The 21021-nt window shown below is 41.3% G+C and overlaps 1 protein-coding gene across 2 annotated transcripts in view; it reads right to left on the bottom strand.

Moving 5' to 3' along the window:
* The window catches only part of LOC121395620 (E3 ubiquitin-protein ligase CBL-like), a 31050-nt gene extending 18612 nt beyond the window's left edge, over positions 1-12438 (bottom strand). Inside the window, exon 1 of one of the 2 annotated variants that reach the window (XM_041569586.1) lies at positions 11889-12438. In XM_041569586.1, the coding sequence (XP_041425520.1) occupies positions 11889-12190 (302 nt within the window). In that variant the 5' untranslated portion in view covers positions 12191-12438. The remainder of the gene's footprint in view (positions 1-11888) is intronic. The other variant, XM_041569587.1, reaches the window with a different exon arrangement.
* Positions 12439-21021: the final 8583 nt, after the last annotated feature.

The following is a 21021-nucleotide window of genomic DNA, read 5'->3' as shown; positions in this document are numbered from 1 at the left end:
AGTGATGGACGAATTTATTCGCCAGCCGCGAATTCGCGGCGAATTTGCGCAATTCGCCGCCAGCGAATAAATTTGCGAAACGCCCGCGAAAATTCGCCGGGCGCCGGCGTAAAAAAAAACGGGCGCCGGCATCAAAAACGAAACGCCGGCGCCGTTTCGCAAATTTTTCGACGTTTCGCACGAAATTCGCGAATTTTTCGGCGAAGCGAAATGGCGCAAATTCTCCCATCACTAGTAAAGACCAAAAACATAGAGCAAAAAGTCTTTCTTCCCAGTGTACTATTTGAAAATAACCTCCTTTGAAAAAAGATTGGAAGTTAAACAACCTCTTTCCCTGCCCAGTCCCCCATGAACATAGGGTCTGCTTCCTCTATAGTTACACCACTGTTAGCAGGTGAACATACAGCTGGTGCCCAGGTGATTAGAAATTTTGGTTGACAATGCAAATGTTTACTGGCTCTTATGTGATGTTAGCAGCCAACATTCATAGACACCCATGCCTTCATGGATTCCTACCAACTTCCCTAATTCTGCCATTTCTCTCACCCTGAATGCCTATCCTTACATATATACATAGTTAGTTACATAGTTAAATCGGGTTGAATAAAGACAAAGTCCATCAAGTTCAACCCCTCCAAATGAAAACCCAGGATCCATATACCCATATCTATACTAAGTATAGAGTTTAGTATCACAATAGCCTTTGATATTATGTCTGTCCAAAAAATCATCCAAGCCATTCTTATAGTCATTAACTGAATCAGCCATCACAACATCACCCGGCAGTGCATTCCACAACCTCACTGTCCTGACTGTGAAGAACCCCCTACGTTGCTTCAAATGAAAGTTCTTTTCTTCTAGTCTAAAGGGGAGGCCTCTGGTACGGTGATCCACTTTATGGGTAAAAAGGTCCCCTGCTATTTGTCTATAATGTCCTCTCCTACCTCTCCTGCCTTTCTCCTATGCCATTTTATCCAACTGACACCCTATTGGCACCCTTGATGGTAAATGCATCAACTTCAGACACCTTTCAGGAGGGATCTACTCTGCCCAATATAATAGCACCAATGTCAATTTAATCCATGTGGGCATCACTGTAAAAGGTGTGATTTTTGCTCATTCCAAGTAACTAGATGTTTGTCTTTAAGATCCTATTCAGTAGACCAGTAAATAGTAGTTGCTAATTGGCTGCTACAGACACAGTAGACCCAGTCCCATAGAATACCTTACTCCCTTTATTAGTACATTGAAGGCACTTATATGTGAACGGTCTTATGATTACCCTCGTGGTGGCTACCTGTTGACTGGACTCCGTTCCAGCCAAAGTCTGTCCCAATAGAAAGTAGATTGACGGGAGCCGTTACAACCATGGGTGAAAATCAATGAAAAAACTTTATTACCAAGTAATCATTAAAAAACAATGATCAACTGAAGTGCCAAAGTAAGGCATGAAACGCGTCAGGTGACTAGACACAGCATGGTTTAGCTAAAAGTCTCTAGAGTGATACCTGTTCTTGTTTTTTAATGATTACTTGGTAATAAAGTTTTTTCATTGATTTTCACCCATGGTTGTAACGGCTCCCGTCAATCTACTTTCTATTGTTACTCCCTTTATTACCCTGTTCCTGTTACTCCTTACACTTTCTCCTCTGGTTTCCCAGTCCCACTCCCTCCTTTCTCTGTCAACAAATGCATTTTTATTTATTATTGCTAAAAGTCCATATTTATCTGATTCTTCTGTCACAGAGCCAGATTTGAAGGTTAGGCAGAACAGTTGCTCAAACACTGTTTTCAAGCACCACTCTATATTTGGGCAGTAAGCCTGGAGTTCTGACCTGCATAAATCAGTAATGCACCTTGTACTTTATCTGCATCTCCCTCCCCTATTGTTTGAGTGCCAGGGATACAGCCCCATTAGCCCTACCCTACATGCATCCTTATAACTGAACAATTTTTTATATATATAAAGCTCACTAGTAATGTGTCCTGTTCTGCAGATCACTGGGCTGGTAGCCAAAGGCTGGTCGTGCCCTACCATAAAATACTTGTGCAAAAGTTACTCTTTTGCTCTTAGTGCGGCTCGTGAATGTACCAGGGAGGTATGTACAGTACATACATTCCTTTATCTGTAGCAAGAAGGAACTGCATCACAAATAACATGTATTCTCTTCTTCTCAAAGTCCAAATGTGCTTGTTATCTTTTCTGGTATTCAATTGAACACCAGCATATTTTAATGCATTGGGCAAACCATACAGGCCTGGTAGTTCAGCACAATGTTTATCTGAATATTATAAAAATACGAATATACCGTAATGTAGAAATTAGCTAAACGGTAGCGAAGGGGCATAGGAACTGATATTTCATTGCTTTTAGGTGATGATGTGATCTATTATTTTACACCTAATTTATATTCTTCTCCTTATTAAAGGGGTGGTTTACCTTTAAAGGGGTTGTTCACCTTCCAACACTTTTTTCAGTTCAGTTGGTTTCAGATTGTTCACCAGAAATAAAGACTTTTTCCAATTGCTTTCTATATTTTATTTTTTACCGTTTTTCCAAATTTTCAAGTTTAAAGTTTAATGTCCCTGTCTATGGCAGCTCAGTAATTCAGGTAAAGACTGTAAACGGTTACAATTTGTTGCATTAGTTGATACATTCCTCAGTAGTATCTCTGGAGTATTAGCAACTATTGTATCAAGTCTAACAGCTGCCTGTATTGAAACCCAGGGATTCTGCTCAGCAGGGACAAAAGAAATGTATCAACTAGATGTATCAATTAAGAACAATTAAAGAGTCAGCAACCCCCTCCCAGAGCTGCTTTAGAAGGTGAAAAATTAAACTTAACACTTTAATATTAGAAAAACAGTCACACATAGAAAATAGAAAGTAATTGGAAAAAGTATTTCTTGTGAAATATCTGAAACCACCTGAACCTAAAAAAGTATTGAAAGGTGAACAACGCCTTTTAGTATGTTATAGTATGGCGAATTATTGGCAACTTTTCACTTGGCCTTCATTTTTTCTTTTTTATAGTTTTTGAAGAGTCTTCTTCTGACTCTTTCCAGCTTTCAAATGGGAATCACTGACCCAATCTAAACACAAATGCTCTTTAAGGCTACAAATTTATTTTTTTGATGATATAGAGAAGCTGTTGTCTTGAGATCTACTGATCACCAACAAAAGGTCTACTGGTAGATCCCAATCTACCTTTTGGGCACCCCTGCCCTACATCATACTAAAAGTTAACTTAATTTAAAGTGTAAATAACAATGAGGGCCATTGCTCTCTACAACTATTCTGACCCAAATATTGCTTTCAGCCTCATATCCAAACTTTTCAGTGTCACTTTAAGAAAAAAATGGAGGCTGTGAAATGCCCCACATGGCTCCATGGATAATATCCCAGGCTATAATTGTGATACATTGGCTCATGGCCAACAAGTACCAACAGCCAACAACACACACACTTGAGTCAAGTTAGCCCCACTTAACAACTGTGTTACTATTGTTTTCATCTACAGTAAATGTCTCCAAGATGGTTGTGCCCACTAGATGAATTAAGGGTGTGCCGATCCCTCCTGTCACTAAACACTGGATTATAAATGGGAAAGTGACAGGTATGTGGGTAATCTGGCATGTCTCTTATTATAGGTATGGGACCTGTTATCCAGAATGCTTGGGACCTGTTTTTTTTCTTTCAAATAACGGATTTCCGTAATTTGGACCTTCATACCTTAAAGGGATACTGCCATGAGAATTTTTTTTTTTCAAAACACACCAGTTAATAGTGCTGCCCCACAGGGCCGGAACTAGGGGTAGGCAGAGCAGGCACGTCCCTAGGGTGCAAAGTTGGTGGGGCGCCAGGCACGCGCCTTCTCTGCTTCTCCTACCCCCTAGTTCGATCCCCGCTTGAAGATGAATCTGGCGTGTGCACTGCGTTGGCTTTTCGCGCATGCGCGCATTCATTTTTTTCTCACATGTGAGCATCCGGTATTTCTGCGCATGCGCACATTTGGTATTTCTGCGCATGCGCGTCTGTGGAGCGATCTGTCCAGCCAGGCAGCCTAGGGCGCCTGCCCGGCGCTGCTGCCCCAGCAGAATTCTGCGCTGAAATATGTTTCTCAAAAGAGCAAACAGATTTTTTCATATTTTATTTTGAAATCTGACATGGGGCTAGACATATTGTCAGTTTCCAATCTGCCCCCTGGCATGTGACTTGTGCTCCGATAAACTTGAGTCACTCTTTACTGCTGTACTGCAAGTTGGAGTGATATCACGCCCCCCCCCCAGCAGCCCAACAACAGAACAATGGGAAGGTAACCAGATAGCAGCTCCCTGACACAAGATAACAGCTGGCTGGAAGATGTAATCAATAGTAAAATCCAAGTCCCACTGCGACAGTTACAGTAGGAGAAACAACAACCTGCCAGAAAGCAGTTCCATCCTAAAGTGCTGGCTCTTTCTGAAAGCACATGACCAGGCAAAATTACCTGAGATGGCACCTACACATCAATTTTACAACTAAAAATATACACTTTCTGGTCCAGGAATTAAATTTTATATGTAGAGTGAATTATTTGCAGTGTAATTTAGAAATAAAAACTACATCATAAAAATCATGCCAGAATCACTTTGTCTACTAAATCATGTAAACGCCAAATACACCCAATAGGCTGGATTTACTTCCAATAAGTATTAATTAGTTTAGATCAAGTACAAGGTACTGTTTTATTGTTACAGAGAAAAGGGAAACCATTTTTAAGAATTTGGATTAAATGGAGTCTATGGTCATCCTGTAATTTGGAGCATTCCTGGATAATGGATCCCGTACCTGTACTAAGGTCAGAGGTGTTCCTCACATGTTGCACAGTGGCACCAGCACCCACTGGAGGTGACTAAGGTGCATGCCTGCTACCTTTATTTAATATCATGCTATAATTAATGATGGGCGAATGAATTTGCCAGGTGAGAATTCAATATGAATTTGCGTTTCGCCACCAACGAATAAATTCACAAAACTGGTGCGAAAATTTGCGCCGACGTCAAAAAATTTTGGACACGCGTTGGAAAAGTTGCTCGCTTCAAAACCGTTGCATGTCAACATTATTTGGAGGCCCATTGACTTTAACGGCAGCGTCGAAATTGATGTGGGCGTTAAAAATTCACGTTTCGCAAATTTTTCGCTGTTTTTCGCTGTTAGTCAAGCGAAACGGGACAGATTGCCCATCGCTAGCTACAATGAAACCTTTATTCAGGACACATACCTAGCACATATACCTGACCAGCAAGAGGGGGTGCAGTGGTTATACACCTTACCTTGTGCATTTCTGAGTAAAGTGATTACTGATCAAAGAAATTGGCTCTCCAGAGTGATATCTACGAATTATACACCTTACACCTCCTTTGTAAATGGATAAAACAAGGGAAGGCTGCTCAGAAACATATTTATTGCGCTTTAGAGGAAAAACATGTATTATATAAAGGTAGGAATGTGGGGTTTTTTTTTCTTTCGTTTGTTCTGTTCCAGTCATGAATGTGCGGTATGTGCAGGTAAATGAGGCTCCGCTGGCAGATAAAAAACAAAGGTGGATAAGTTTCTCTTAAGAAACATAACACTGACAGTGTTCATAACAAACATAGGGGGTTAGGGAAACTGCTTTAGGTTAAAGTAGCAAGACATCAGGAAGATATCTCTATTTTTGTACCAGGAAGAGATGTCTTTAACTTTTAAAGTGACAGTGACACATTTTAGAAAATAATAGCACTTCCTCCCCATGTTCTTTTTATTGCAGCTGCAGCAGTACCAGTCCCTTAAAAGCACTGGAAATTGGGGTGTTGCCTACTTCTTTCTCCAGGTGGTCTGTTGTATTTATACTGAGGTACAGCAGCCCTATCCCACAGGTGTCATTAATAATTAAGCATCACATCATTCCAGTGAAGCTGTAGCCTTTTATACACAAGATCACTGAGCAGCGCTGATAGCGTCTTGCCTTACTATGCACAGCATTTTGTGGTTCTAACACCTTTTCTTAAATTTATAGAGACTTTTCTATCATTTCCTGCCCTGAGAGTAAAGCCCCCCAGAGGTCAAAGCCCCCCCCCCCTGCTTACCCTAAATAGTCATTCTCTTCTTAGTTGTGCTGCATTCAACAGTGCTGGGGAAATAGGAATGAGATTTACTTGTCAGGGCTTATTAATAAATAGGTACTTGCCTATAAGATGGGTCAGAGACACAGGTGACTGGCTGATTAGAAGAGTTCAGGTGCACCTTGCATAGCACATTGTATTCTATGCAACTATATATTATATACCTGGTCTAAACACTATTGATTCTGTTCAGTTGAGGTGCCTAACATTTTAGCACCCCCTTCCTTCCCATGAATAGGTCTTTTCTTGTCCTTTAATCTCAATATCGCCCTGTAGGGCATTCTGCTACCTCACTTCCCTCCCCATGAAGAACCACTCATGCTTCTTCAAATGAAAGTTCAGTTCATTTAGTCTAAAGGGGTGGCTGCAGTTGGCTATGGGAAAAAAGATATCCTTGCAAACACAAGACACAAGATAACTCCTGCAACAGAATTCTGACACCCTGTGGTGACCCCCTTTAATAAGTAAGAGCTGTGCTCACTGATAGACCTTGTAAAAAAAAGTTTTTTTTTTACCAAAACCTAGAAAACCCTGACAAAATTTCAAGGGTTTTTTTTAACCCAAAAATTCGAATTTTTGACTGAAAACTACCCTTCTAAAAACTCAAATTTTTCAGGAAAACACAACTTGATCTCTGATAAATCTGCCCCTATAAGCGTGCTGATATGTCAGTAGCATCATTATGGGGGTATGATAGATAATAAACAGATACATAGATATACAGATAGATAGATAATAGACAGACAGGAAGAAAGATAAATAGAGAGATAGATAGATAGATAGATAGATAGATAGATAGATAGATAGATAGATAGATGTTTGATAGATCTTAGATAGATGACAGACAGACAGACACAGACAGACAGACAGACAGACAGACAGACAGATAGATAGATAGATAGATAGATAGATAGATAGATGAAAGATTGATAAATCTTAGATAGATGATAAGATAGATAGATGATAAACAGATAGATAGATATACCGATAAATAGATAATAGACATACATAAAGAAAGATAAATAGACAGATAGACAGATGACAGATTGATAAATGTTAGAAAGATGATAATATAGATAGATTACAGATAGATAGATGACAGATAGATAGATAGATGACAGATAGATGATAGATAGATAGATAGATAGATAGATAGATAGATAGATAGATAGACGATAAGATAGATAGACAATAAGATAGATAGATAGATAGATAGATAGATGACAGATAGATGATGATAAATAGATAGATAGTGATATTGTAACTGTTTAACATCAGTTAAAGGAAAACTATACCCCCCCAACAATGTAGGTCTCTATAAAAATATTTTGCATAAAACAGCTCATATGTAAAACCCTGCTTCATGTAAACAAACCATTTCAAAATAATATACTTTTCTAGTAGTATGTGCCATTGGGTAATCATAAATAGATAATTGTTTGTGTGCACAGTACGATTCACTGTGCACACAAACATACCAAACAAACTATACTTGTTAGGTCACATGAGCCAATTAACAGACAGAGTTGTGTATTTTGCTTTAACACTTCTTCCTGTTACAGTTAGAGTTGTAGTATTTCTGGTCAGGTGATCTCTAAGGCAGCACAGAGACCATCATGCAATGATGGTTCTAGTTGCTTAAGTTGCTTAAGTATTTATTTTGGGGGTATAGTATTCCTTTCAAAGGCAACAGTACTAAAAGCTGAATGTTTATAAGCCCAGGCCCGGATTTGTGGAAAGGCCACCAAGGCCTAAAATAGTTTTTTATATTTCCCATGCGCCAATACCCATTGCTCTGGTCCCGATTTTGAAAATTTGTGTGAATAAAAGGGAGGGGAAAAACATTGGTGTGACTAGGAGTGCTCGCTATGTAAATCTGGCCTGCGTAAGCAACACAATAAGATGCTAATCAATTTCACCCAGTCTGATATACTTCACACAATGTGGCAACATGAAGTCTTTCTCCAGGTCTAGTAGTAACTAGTGATGTGCTGGTCGAGAAAAACTGGACCCCAACCCAGACCCGCACCCGCCTTCCCCCCTCCATTTATAGTCGGAAGCTGGCAGTCTAAGGTGGTAGTAGTCAACATTTCAAAAAAGGAAAATGTGGGTATCCCCAGAAAAAATTAATCAATCAATTAAAAAATTGAAAAAAAATTTAGGACATAAGAGCAAGACCTAACGTGTTTCGTGCCTGCTGGGGCACTTACTCATAGATGGTCTAAGGTGGTAGGCAGGGAGAGCAGGCAGAAAAGCTCAACTAGAACCTGCAGTAAGGTCGTCCCAAACCAGCCCCTAACGGCCCACACATCACTACTAGTAACCAATCGAAGCCTATCAATCAACAGCCTTCAATATCTATTTTTTTATTGTATTCAAATTATCTCTATTCTGACACTTTTCAGCCTGACCCCTGCCAGAGATCTACTGCAAGGCTTCAGTGTCATAGAGTCATAATCTTTTTTTTCTATTTCTCATCTTCCTGTTGAGGCCCCTTCTATCCATCTTCATTTGTGACTTCAAACCTGCTGCCCTGGATACAAGTGAAGCCCCAGCAACCATGGAGCAGCTACAACTGATGCCTGACTGACAGCTGAACAACAAAAAAAATGTAAATAATCCAGAAACTACAATGCCACTATATCTACATTAAATTACAGTCAATTGTCCCTCTAAAACAAGGGGTTTACCCACAATACTTCATTTATAACTTATTGCTTTCGAAAAGACTGATAGGCCGCTAGTTGTTTATTTAGTGAAGAAGCCCTGGGCTACATAAGTAAATTCTAACTGGCTACTCATGGCTACTGAACTTAAAGCAAAAATTGCAGGTATTATTATGTTCCTAAAATAAATAGATACAGCCCAATTGTGACTGATAGTGCAAACACAGGCCTAATAACAGCAGCATTCATTTGTGGTGAGTTTCCCTTTGAAATATATGAAATATGAAACTGAAACTACTTTCACTTTTTAAATGACTGTAGCACCCCCTGGGTTTGCCAAGTCACTGTATTGGAGGAAAACATTGTAAAACAGATTACCAGTCCACAGATAACCCTTTTGTACGATGATCTGCTCTTTATCTAAAAGCCTAATAAAGGAAGGAGAGGGGGTTTGTTTAAACAGATCTCTATTTGAACAAATGACACTGTTTGCATGGAAATTGAAGGGGGTGTTCAGGGGGAAAAATCAAAACCATTTTCTATTAGTGCTGGGATAAATTGTTGCAGCATGGGAAAGAAAAAGTTCAATTTGGAATAATTACAATTGTTTTACCGCACAGAGAAATATTGTTTGTTAGTAAATTGGCCCCTATGCCTTGATACAAGTGGAGATGGAATGGGCAGGAGGGTGGAACAGGCCAAGCACTGACAGAAGAGCTACACAAACACATTCCAGCCTGGTTAATGTTACACTGTATCTGTCACATCCTCTCTGTTTATGCATCACTCACATCTCACAGTTACTCATTTATCATTTCCTACAAGCCACTTCAATCCAATTAGCGGAATGGAAAAGGGATGTGCAAGAGATTACCCTCAGCTGGTTTAAGAGCAGGCTCAAATGGATTTTGTCTGAGGCCCCTAAGCTCAGAAGGGGAACCCTTTTACAGAAAATAATGATATTGTCTAGTTTTTCCATTACACATATTCAGTGTATAGCATTCTGCTTGTTGCTGAAATACAACTCCCAGCGTGCCAAAGAGATATCCAGGAGGCTGGACAATATAGTTGGGAGACATACCAGGCCTTAAAGGGGGTTGTTCACCTTTGAATTAACTTTTAGTATGTTGTAGAGCAGGGGTTCCCAAAAGGTAGATCGGGATCTATCCAGTAGACCTTTAGCTGGTGATCAGTAGATCTCAAGACACTGTCAACAAACAGCTTGTCTAAATCACCCTCCTGTGTCCTGCTTTATTTAAGATATTTATGTTAACGTTAAATAAGAAATAGTTATTTGGTAAATATAGCATTAGAAATTCTCTCAAATCAATATAATATGTAAGGAATATTTTCCAACAGTAGATCTCACATTAGTAAAGTATGGGCACTAGTGGTGTAGAGAGTGATATTCTGAGACAATTTGCAATTGGTTTTCAATTTTTTATTTGTGAATTTAGCTTTTTATTCAGCAGTTTTCCAGTTTGCAATTTCATCTGTCTGCTTGTTGGGGAACAAATTACCCAAGCAACCATACACTGACTGAAATAAGAGACTGGAATATGAATAGGAGAGGGTCTGAACAGAAAGATGAGCAATAAAAAGTAGCAATGACAATACATTTGTAGCCTTACAGAGCATTTGTTTTTTTAGATGGGGTCAGTGATCCCATTTGAAAATTGGAAATTTTTAAAAAGTTGCTTAGAATTGGCTATAATATAACAGCCATCCCTTTAAGGAAGAGATTGTCCTATGATGATGTATGAAGACAAATTCTATGAGTTTGTACATCATAGCTGAGCTTTTACTGCAATGTACTTCCACATCATGGCTGGTGATCCCATCATCTTGGACAACATGGTTGGGCTGGTATGACATGTCTGATGTGCCCACGTTTTGCATAGTCACAGACAAACCAACCCAGTGCAGCAAGTCTATCAGGGACTCATTACTGACATTCCAGAGTCCTTTCTGCCAGGCCAAAATCAGGCGGTAGGGCCTGGAACAGGAGTAAGCTGACAGAAGAGGCTCATGCCCAATGCTCCTTTCACCTTTGCACCCAAGACACATGCCTCTTCTGCCTACCCCTAGTTCAAGCCTTGTGTTCTGCTCCTCTCTAGATATAAAATGTACTAACAGGTGCAGCTTTGTCCTGTGTGACCAGGGGCATAACTATAAGGAAGCAGACCCTGCGGCTGCAGGAGGGCCCAGAAGGCATAGGGGGCCCTATTAAACCTTAATACTGAGATTTGAAATTTCTGGATATGTTGCAGACCCTAAAATGAATGTGCTGTGGCGCCCAGTATCATCTAGTGTGACCCTTAGTGCTCTTGCACTTGCATCTGGGGTTGTCCCACCATGACTGTGTTCCACAGTACACTATTATAAATCAGGGTTTGTGGTAGTTCCAACAACAAATCTACATGCAGGGCGCCAATGCACAAGTATGGGTAAGGAGGAGTGACTGGTGATAGTTTGGGGTAGGGGTGTCTGGGCTGCAAGGAAAAGATAAAGCATTCCCAACCCATGGACCTCTAGTTAACCCTTTGGAGGGAGTGCTCTGGTAAACATAGGAGTATGTATGTATATATGTTTGTAACTTTCATTCCACAAAACACAAACTCTGACATCTAATTAGGGTCTTTTGGGGAACGTGTGTCCTAGCTGGGGTCACCATCTTGGTCTTACCATACACAGAATAAATGTAGTCCCATCCAGGTCCGGACTGAGAATTAAAATAGGCCCTGGCATTTCAGGTACACAGAGACCCAATCAGAACAGACAGAGGCCCAAACAGCCCCCATCAGCCCACTTAATAGTGACTTTCTATGGGACCTTATAGCAGCCCCTCTGGCATTTGCCAGAACCCACAGATTGCCAGTCCAGGCCTGGTCCCATCCAAGGTCCCAAGCTGTAAACCTCCTGCCTGACTACTGCCAGCCAAATTCTTGTCCCACTTAAACATTTGCTGTACTCAATAGGCCTGTACCACAGTAAGCAAGTATATATAGTGATGGTTTACAACAGTGCCCTCCCACTGTTGCTTAGCTCAGACCTCCCATGCGGAACCCCACTCACCTTGCCACACTCTCCGCACCTTGCGGAACCCAGTTAAAGCCGAGGATCTCGTTGCAGTGCGCTGCCTTGCGGAGGATGCTGTGGACTGTAACGTGCAGGTATTCGTGTTGCCTGTGATCAGTCAAAGAGCCCTTGGCTAAGATGAGCTTGAGATGATCACTGGTGTCGCGGGTAATATCTGGGAGGTACGGGTGGCTCCTGTGTAGCAGAGGGACCGCACTTATTCGGGACAGGTGTTCCATCTCACGGATAACCTTGTTCATGGTGCCTCTGTCCATGGTATGGAACCTGTGAGCAAACATGGGGTGCCTGCTGTAATGTGAGGGGCTGGAGTAGCAGGGAAGGCAGGGTTACATGGAGGAGCCAGTTACAAGGGTGAGATATTTGTCCCAAGTAGTGGAGAAATCGAGTGCGACTAGGCACAGAGAGTAGGTTTGTAGCAGGCTCTGCTGATAGACTGAGTCACTGAGAATGACAGCTCTGCCCCGCTGCTACTCATTCTTCCTGTTTGTGGAAAGTGACACACCTACTGCTGTACTGACTGTCAGCTGCACCTGCCAGCCAACTGTAGAACTGGCACCGGAGAAGGCAGGGAAAGAGTGAGAAGCAATAGCCGGTCACAGCACAGGGCAAAGGGAAGTACAACAAGGAAGGAAAGTATTGCCCTGGAGAGTAGAATCAATTCTGGCTTTAGAAATTGAGACTGGAGAGGGGTAACAGGCACAGGCAGTGTCGGACTGGCCCACCAGGATACCAGGAAAACTCCCGGTTGGCCCAGGTGTCTGTGGGCCCTCATTCTGCTAAACATTTGGCCTATTTCATGGTCTTTCCTTATTTCTTTGAGAACAAAGAGGCTAAATAGATGGAATAATAGATTATAGTATGTAAAGAATAGAGACTAGGAAAATAGAGGTTGAGTGAGGAGAAGAAGAATAATAGTACTGAGAGTGGATACCTGGTCTATGGTTCTTTGGTGGGCCCCTGGTCTAAGGTTTTTGGGTGGGCCGCTGGTGCCCCAGTCCGACACTGGGCACAGGCTGAGAATATTGTCTGGCATCGGGCAGGGGAGCCAGGGTGAAAATACAGTATGGCATTGAAGAAGGCATATGAAAAAGCACAGTGTGGGAATACAGTCTGGCACAGGAGAGGGCATGGGAGCAGACACAGGGTGAGAATTAAATTTGGCACAGGAGAGGGTAGGAGAGCAGGCACAGGATAAAAATACAGTCTGATGCTGGAGAGGGGTGCAGGCACAGGGTGAGGATACAGGCTGGTACAGGAGAGGTCATGGCAGGAGGTACAGTACATGGTGAAAAAATATACTTTATTATATATAAAAGAAATACAAGATAAAAGAAAAACAAGATAATACAATAAACATTGCTTTGCAACTCTTTTCAGAAATACAATGATGCAGACATCATAAAGCTATGTGGAAGGAAAACAAATGGGGAAATTTTAGAGGGGTGAGTGTAATTCAAAAATTCTAAATTTTGTAATTAGAAAACTGGAAAGAGTTAGAAACTCTTAAAAAAAAAAAAATATATAATATAGACCAATTAAAAAGTTACTTAGTCATTCTTTAACACATTAATAGTTAACTTAAAGCTGAACCACCCCTTTAACTCATTACAAAAGTCATTGCATTTTCTGTTTTGCCAGGCATCCCATCTCCTGCACCAACAGAACAAGGCTCTTCACTGTGGGCCAGAAAAGAACTATAGGTAAAAATGCTGGGATGTTTTGCTGAAGAAGAGCCTTATTAATCCTTGAAATAATGTGAACTTTCCCTCAGAAATCAGCACACAGATTAGCTGTAAAGCAAAGAGCTATGAGAAGCAGACTGGGCTCCTTATCTGCAGAGCCACCCCAAATCCAAAGTCTAAATGGACCTTGTTCTGATAAAACTATATTTATCGACAGTCGCATGCACCTGTAACCTCTGCCCACATAGCCACAAACTTATGAACTAAATAAAAGGGGAAATAACCCCAATTTATAAATACAGTTTACTTTCATGTTATTCTCCTATACATGTGCAGTAAAGCTTGTGATGCATGACTGTTATCCCCAAGGGCACACAAATAGTGAGCACAAACCAGCTGGTAGCTGAACAAATCCCAGAAGCTCTGGGGCACCCCAGTGTTAGAATCTGATCCACTATCCCCAAAGCTACACACACAAGCCATGATATCAGTCACTAAAACTTGACTTTGACAATGGCCCCAAGAGCACCGCAGTGGCCCAAAAACATTTTGCCATTGACTTGCATGTCAGTAAGGTTTGGGGTACACACTTGCTGGGGTATACACTTGAGGGATGAACTTGATGGACCCTACAACCATGGGGACCAACACAAAGGGGCAGATTTATCAAGGGCCAAATTTTTTATGGTCAAAACTGTCAAATTTGACTAGAGGTTTATTAAAATTAAATTCTAGTTTTTTTAAAAAAATTAGAATTCGATTTTAGAGATTTATTATACTTTGGCCCTTTAAAAACTCAAATTTGACTATACACCACCTAAAACCTGCCAAATTGCTGTTTAAGTCAATGGGAGATGTCCAGGGATCATATTTAAGTTGTTTGAAATCTTCCTGACTCAAGTTTTTAAAATCAAATTTGATTCGATTTCAAAATTTCAATTTTTATAATACATTTCTATTGGTCAAATTTCGAGTTCATGGGAGTTTATGAATGTCATGAATTCGAAATTCGACTTTTAATAAATGGGCCACCCCGTGTGCCATCCCCAAGCTTTTAAAAACAAGGGCCATCCTACAGAAGAGTAGTGAATGGCAAATAAATTCGGCAGGTGCGAATTCAAGGCACATTTCTGAGTTTCGTCTGTCACAAATAAATTCTCAAAAATGCAGGGAAAATTCGGCGTCGTAAAAATTTTTTTGGACGCACGGCGAAAAGTCGATCACGTCAAAACCGTTGCACGTCAACATTATTCGGACACCTATTGACTTTAACGCTGGCGTCAAAATTGACACGAGCATCAGAATCGACGCAAGCTTCAGAATTGATGTGGGCAAACGGGACAAATTCACTACAAAAGAGGTTTGGAGTGGATGAGGGAGGAAAACCGTAAAAACGATAATTATTCAGCTGAAAATGAATGAAGATCAATGCTCTATTGCAGGGGTCCCCAACCTTTTCCCCCGTGAGCAACATTCAGATGTAAAAAGAGTTGGCGACCAACACAAGCATGAAAAATGATTCTGGTTGGTGCCAAATAAGGACTGTGATTGGCTATTGGAACCCTCTATATGGACTGGCAGCCTACATGAGACTCTGTGCGGCAGTACACCTGGTTTTTATACAACCAAAACTTGCCTCCAAGCCTGGAATTGAAAAATAAGCACCTGCTTTGAGGCCACTGGGAGCAACATCCAAGGGGTTGGGGAGCATGTTGCTTACGAGCTACTGGTTGGGGATCACTGCTTTACTGCCTGCCAGTAGATTAGTGCTTGGGGGCTGGTGCTTGATGCCTTTTGCCTTGATGGATCCAAATTAATTTAACTTTCTAGGAAGCCCTAGAACTGTACAAACCGGACCCTGCTAAAGCTACTGAGCCTTGTTACTTATATATACAGTATGTTTGTATGTATATTTTATTTTTCTAATGTACGCAGCATGTACAGCCATACAGATAAAGGTAACTGATCCTAATATGTCTGGTAGTTCTGACCCTGTCAATATACCATACCGTAAAGCAAGACAGGACTGCTGTTTGTCAGAAAGGAAATAGAAATAAGGGGTCATTTACTAAGACCTGGGGTAGAAGTGCCATAACTTGCAATGGGGCTCTGTACTTTCTGCCTATCCTGTGGACTGTCCTGTGCCCACTAACAACACTGCACATTCGGGGTCTAGGGTCTGCAGAATGCATTGTCGGGGGACACAATTTTGCCCACAGGACAGACAGTAATTTCTGGGCCCCATTGTAGCCCAAGTTAGAGGGTGGGACACCCACATGCTGAACGCAGGCAGCTCTGTATTTATGGGGGTGGCTGCAGCAATGTATTTAATCAGATAACATTTACAGCATATACAGTAAAACTTTGTTCCTCTTGCAACTGTTTTACACAATATAACGCATTGTTATCAGGCAAAAGTAAATACTTTCGATTCCAACGATGATCATCGCCAGTGCGTACAAACTGGAAATACCGCAATCTGAAACCAAAGCTCATATTACTGCTGAAAGTGGGACACTTCCAAAAATCCTACAGTTTATGTTCTGCATGGGGAAAAAAACATACAACATGCACATGATCTCTTCTATAGTGGCGAGTGCAAAGAAATGTATCATATCTATGCCCAATGCCTTTGAAACATCCTCAGACTATGCACTGGAATACATTAGGGCATTGTGCAAGACTGTATTGGAATATATCCCAAATCACAATACTATAGTTTGTGCAATACATCTTTCCAGGCAAATTTAAATATAAGCCTAGACACTGGGATGGCAGTGGATGTGATCTACTTAGACTTTGCTAAAGCCTTTGCCACACAGAAGGTTACAGGTTAAATGAAGGAATATTTGCCTGGAACATCATTTTTGTATTTGGATAGAGAACAGGATAATATAGACTACAAAGAGTGGTGGTAAATGGAAAATTTTCTAATTGGACCAGTGTTGTTAGTGGAGTACCGTATAAAGTCTGTCCTGGGACATTAGTTTTTTAACTTGTTTATTAATGACCTGGAGGTGGGCATTGAAAGTACGGTTTCTATTTTTGCTGATGATACTAAATTGTGCAGAACTATAGGTTCCATGCAGGATGCTGCCACTTTGCAGAGTTGGAATCTGGGCAGCAATCTGGAAAATAAGATTCAATGTTGATAAATGCAGGTTATGCACTTTGGCAAAAATAATTTAAATGCAAGTTATACACTAAATGGCAGTGTGGTGGGATTGAGAAGGATCTATGGATGATTGTAGATAAGGTGTGTAACTTTAGGCAGTGTAATTCAGTGGCTAAAGCAGAGTACAGTCTTGTATAAAAGGGGCCTTAACTCGAAGGATGAAAACATAATTAGCTCTAGGCATCACAGTTTGGGTTTTGTATATTTACACAATTGATTTTGTGCTAAGTATTTGTTTTTAGACTGTTTGAGGAAGCGGCACACGGGGAAATCCCAGGCAAACTCCGTGCACATAACACTCTGGAATGAATCAAACCCAAGATTTCAAAGAAGACAAGCAGCAATGTTAACCCATAGAAGCATGAAAACAGTTACTAAGGAGGGGGGCTCTGAATTATAGAAGTTTAAGTAAAATAGGAGTAGCTAAAATTATTGCACAGCTAAGCACCATGCTGTCATGGGAAAACATGGAATTCATATTTTCTTCTATCTTTCTTAAGTGTGCAGGGATGTAACTTGACCTCACTAGGTCCCCCTGCTTATCAGGTCCGATCTTCCAGTGGCCCCCACAGCAGGATCTGCTTCTATTGTTACATCATTAGAAATGTGGGTCCAATTGTCTGCAGAGCAACTTCAATTGATTGGATAAGGGGTGAAACAAGTGACAGTTCTTCTGTGGTGTTAGACTGTTCCCATCAGCAGGCTTCAGAACCAGCCAAGGCCCTGGAATTGTATTGTTTAGCTGAGAGACCAATAAAGGCCTAATCTGACACTTTAATTGTCACTAACTAATCCAGGGTCAGATTGGGCCAGCGAGAAACAGGAAAAAAGCTTGGTGAGCCCCGGTCCTCATGGGCCCTACCGGCCCAGATCTGCTCCTCAATTGGCCCTGAACAATGCGTGAGGATTGGCCCCTGAGGATCAGAACCCGGTGGGCCCCAACTGCTCCAGTCTGACCCTGAACTAATCAGATCCAAAAGTCAGATCTACCAAGGCACAGCCCCATAAATTCTATGAACATACACTGCCCCCATATAACAACCTCTGTTGCTATGACTTTGATGAATGGGTTTTGGATATTGTAGAGGACAGATGAGTTGGAGGAAGAGATTTATACTGTGGGCATGGGTCATGCATTAGCAAGAATGAAATGAGTGCATCGGGAATTGCTGAACCTTTGAGAGAAATAGGCAATATGATGGAAAAATTAGTAAGGGTGAAACACTGAGGAAGAGATGGATGAGGGAAAGAGGAGGGAAACAGATGTGGAGATGAGGAACAGATGCAGAAGGTTTAAAACATGACACATGAAGTGGAGGACACTTGTTGGGCTGACACATGGAAATTCCCTGCTAAAGACCACACCAACATTTGGGGCAGATCTAAAGATTTGTGAGCAGAACCCAATTAAACTTACCCTCCATATACTGGAAATATGATCTCTTGTTGACTAGTCTTTGCCCAACCCTTTCACTGAAACCTGCTTCATATTTGACCATTTGGTTCACTGCTTTTTGTGCCTTTTAGTCTTTATACTTTATACTAATTTTAAAGGGTTAATGTAGTGCATGGCCACTGGTTCTTTTTGACTACACAGGGCTACTCAGCTGGACCAGCTGGGCTTAAAAAACACCTCATGTCTTCTTCCGTAACACCATGTAGGACAGCAATTGCTCTGTGCAGTTACCCTTTCATTGTCATTCTTATCTTTTCTGCTTTTCATTCTAAGGAGAGTTCATCTCTCTCTGTACATCTTCCTTTTTTCCTTACAAACCACTGCCTCTTTGCAATAGAAAGCAAGCCCTAAAAATGTAAAAATGAAAAATACAAATTTAAAATGTATTTTATGGGAACTTCCCCTTTAAAGAAACCTGTATGAGTCGCCATTGTTACCAGAATAAACCCAGTGTGCCCTCGTTCTGCTGGAAAATACCAGAGAAGGTTACACTGGCGGAAGGGGGAACTGAAAGGAGGAACTTGAGACAAAGGGGAACACTGGTGTTGCTGGATGTATCACCTAGGGGTCTGAATAATAGAAATAAAGAGATACAGGAATGTTCCTGGTTAATTGGTTTCTGGCTTAACCCCTTGCTTTCACCTCCTCCCAACCCCTCGTGGGGAGAACGTCATGCTGCAACCCCTGATCTCTGTGCTTATACCCAGCGATGGGCAAATTTCTCCCGTTTTGCTTCACCGAAAAAATCCTGGCAATTTTGGACGCGTGTCCGAAAAGTCAATAGCGTCAATTTGACGACGGTGTAAAGGCTCTTACTGACGAGAGGTTGTAGCTGCGCTCCCCTGCGTTCCGTTTTTCTGCGTTCAGCCGCATAGACGCATTACATTTTTTCCAATGGGGCTGTACTCACACAGGCGCGTGTAGGTGCAGCATGTTATGTCTCAACCTGCGTTCGGCGCCTGCATGCGCCTGTGTGAGTACAGCCCCATTGGAAAAAATGTAATGCGTCTATTCCTGCGCTCCCATGCGGCTGAATGCAGAAAAACAGAACGCAGGGGAGCGCAGCTACAACTGCTCGTCAGTAAGAGCCCTTAAAGTCAATGTGCGTCCAAATAGTACTGCCGCGCAGCGATTTTGACAGGAGCGACTTTTCAGACGAGCGTCCAGAATTTTCACCCTCGCATTTTAGCGGGAGTTTCGCAAATTTATTCGCTGGCAGCGAAACATGGAAATTCGCCATGAATTTACGCCGGGCAAATTTATTCGCCCATCACTACTTATACCATATTATAGTTTTTATTAGCAGATTTACTTATTTGTCTTTGGGTTCAAAGTAACAGGAAGGTGTTTCTGAATTAAACTTAAGTTTAAATCAGCTTTAAAGGGAAAGGTTGGAGGTGTCCCCAGCTGAGAAAAGGTATGTTAGGGGTCAGCAAGGGGGAACCTGGATCACTAGGAAGATGTGCAATTATGCACGGCAGTAATTATCTAACCATTATCCATTTGCGATTTATGTTGTTCATATAGTAAATGATCTCCTGTTGGCTTATGTGCTTTTTTGTCATTTCAACCCTAGATGGCGCACCTAGCCTTAAACATACAGCAAGAAAACTAAAACAATAACCTTATCTAACAGCTAATAAAGGGGTTGTTCACCTTTGAGTTAACTTTTAGTATAGTGCAGAGAGGGGTATTCTGAGGCAGTTTGCAATTGGTTTTCAGTTTGTATTATTTGTGACTTTTGAGTTACTTAGCTTTTTATTCAGCAGCTCTCCAATGTCAGCAATTTGGTTGCTAGGGTCCAAATTAAACTAGCAACCATGCATTGATTTGGATAAGAGACTGGAATATGAATAGTAGAGGGTCTGAATAGAAAGAGGAGTAATAAAAAGTAGCAATAACAATACATTTGTAGCCTTCGGCAGGGGCACACGGTCAGAATCGGGGAGATTTAGTCGCCTGGCAACTAACCGCCTCTTCTTCAGGGCGACAACCTCCTCGAACTGCCTTCCCCCTGCTAAAATGAAAAATTGCTGCGTCAATGCACTCGCCCAAAATTTCTTCGGGAGGCAACTTCGGAAATCGAAGCACCGTGAGTGCATTGCCGCAGGCGATTTTTCATTTTAGCAGATGGAAGTCAGGGGGAAGGCAGTCTCGGGATATTATCGCCCGAAGAAGAGGTGATTAGTCGTCAGGCGACTAAATCACCCCGAATCTGCCCGTGTGCCCCTGCCCTTAGAGCTTTTGTTTTTATAGATGGGGTCATTGATCCCCATTTGTAAGCTGGAAAGAGTCAGAAGAAGGCAAATAATTACAAAAAAAACTACAAAAAAATAAATAATGAAGATCAATTAAAAAGTTGCTTAGAATTGGCCATTCCATAACATATGAAAGGTTAACTTAATGGTGAACCACCCCTTTAAGCCTCAAAATCTGAGCGTCCTCTTTGTTGTAGGGGAATTCATTGATATCATGTATAATAGGTTGTGTATGTCACAAAAGAATGTAAACATTTAACTTTGATAACAATGTTTCCTTGATATATGGGACTTTTGTATTTGTACTTTTTTATGAGCATTACGGCAGGGCTGAAAGCACCTGTTTCAGAGTGTAGGGCCAGTCATAATGATGTAGAGAGCGGTATTCTGAGATGATTTACAATTGGTTTGCACTTTCTATTTGCGGTTATTGAGTTAATTCGATTTTTATTCAGCAGCTCTCCAATTTGCAATATCAGCAATCTGGTTGCTAGGGTCCAAATGACCCTAGTAACCATGCATTCATTTGAATAAGAGA

This window comes from Xenopus laevis, chromosome 7L (assembly GCF_017654675.1).
Source record: "Xenopus laevis strain J_2021 chromosome 7L, Xenopus_laevis_v10.1, whole genome shotgun sequence".
Taxonomy (NCBI): Eukaryota; Metazoa; Chordata; class Amphibia; order Anura; family Pipidae; genus Xenopus; species Xenopus laevis.
The sequence above is the reverse complement of the archived record's forward strand: the minus strand, read 5'-3'. Positions and strand labels throughout refer to the sequence as shown.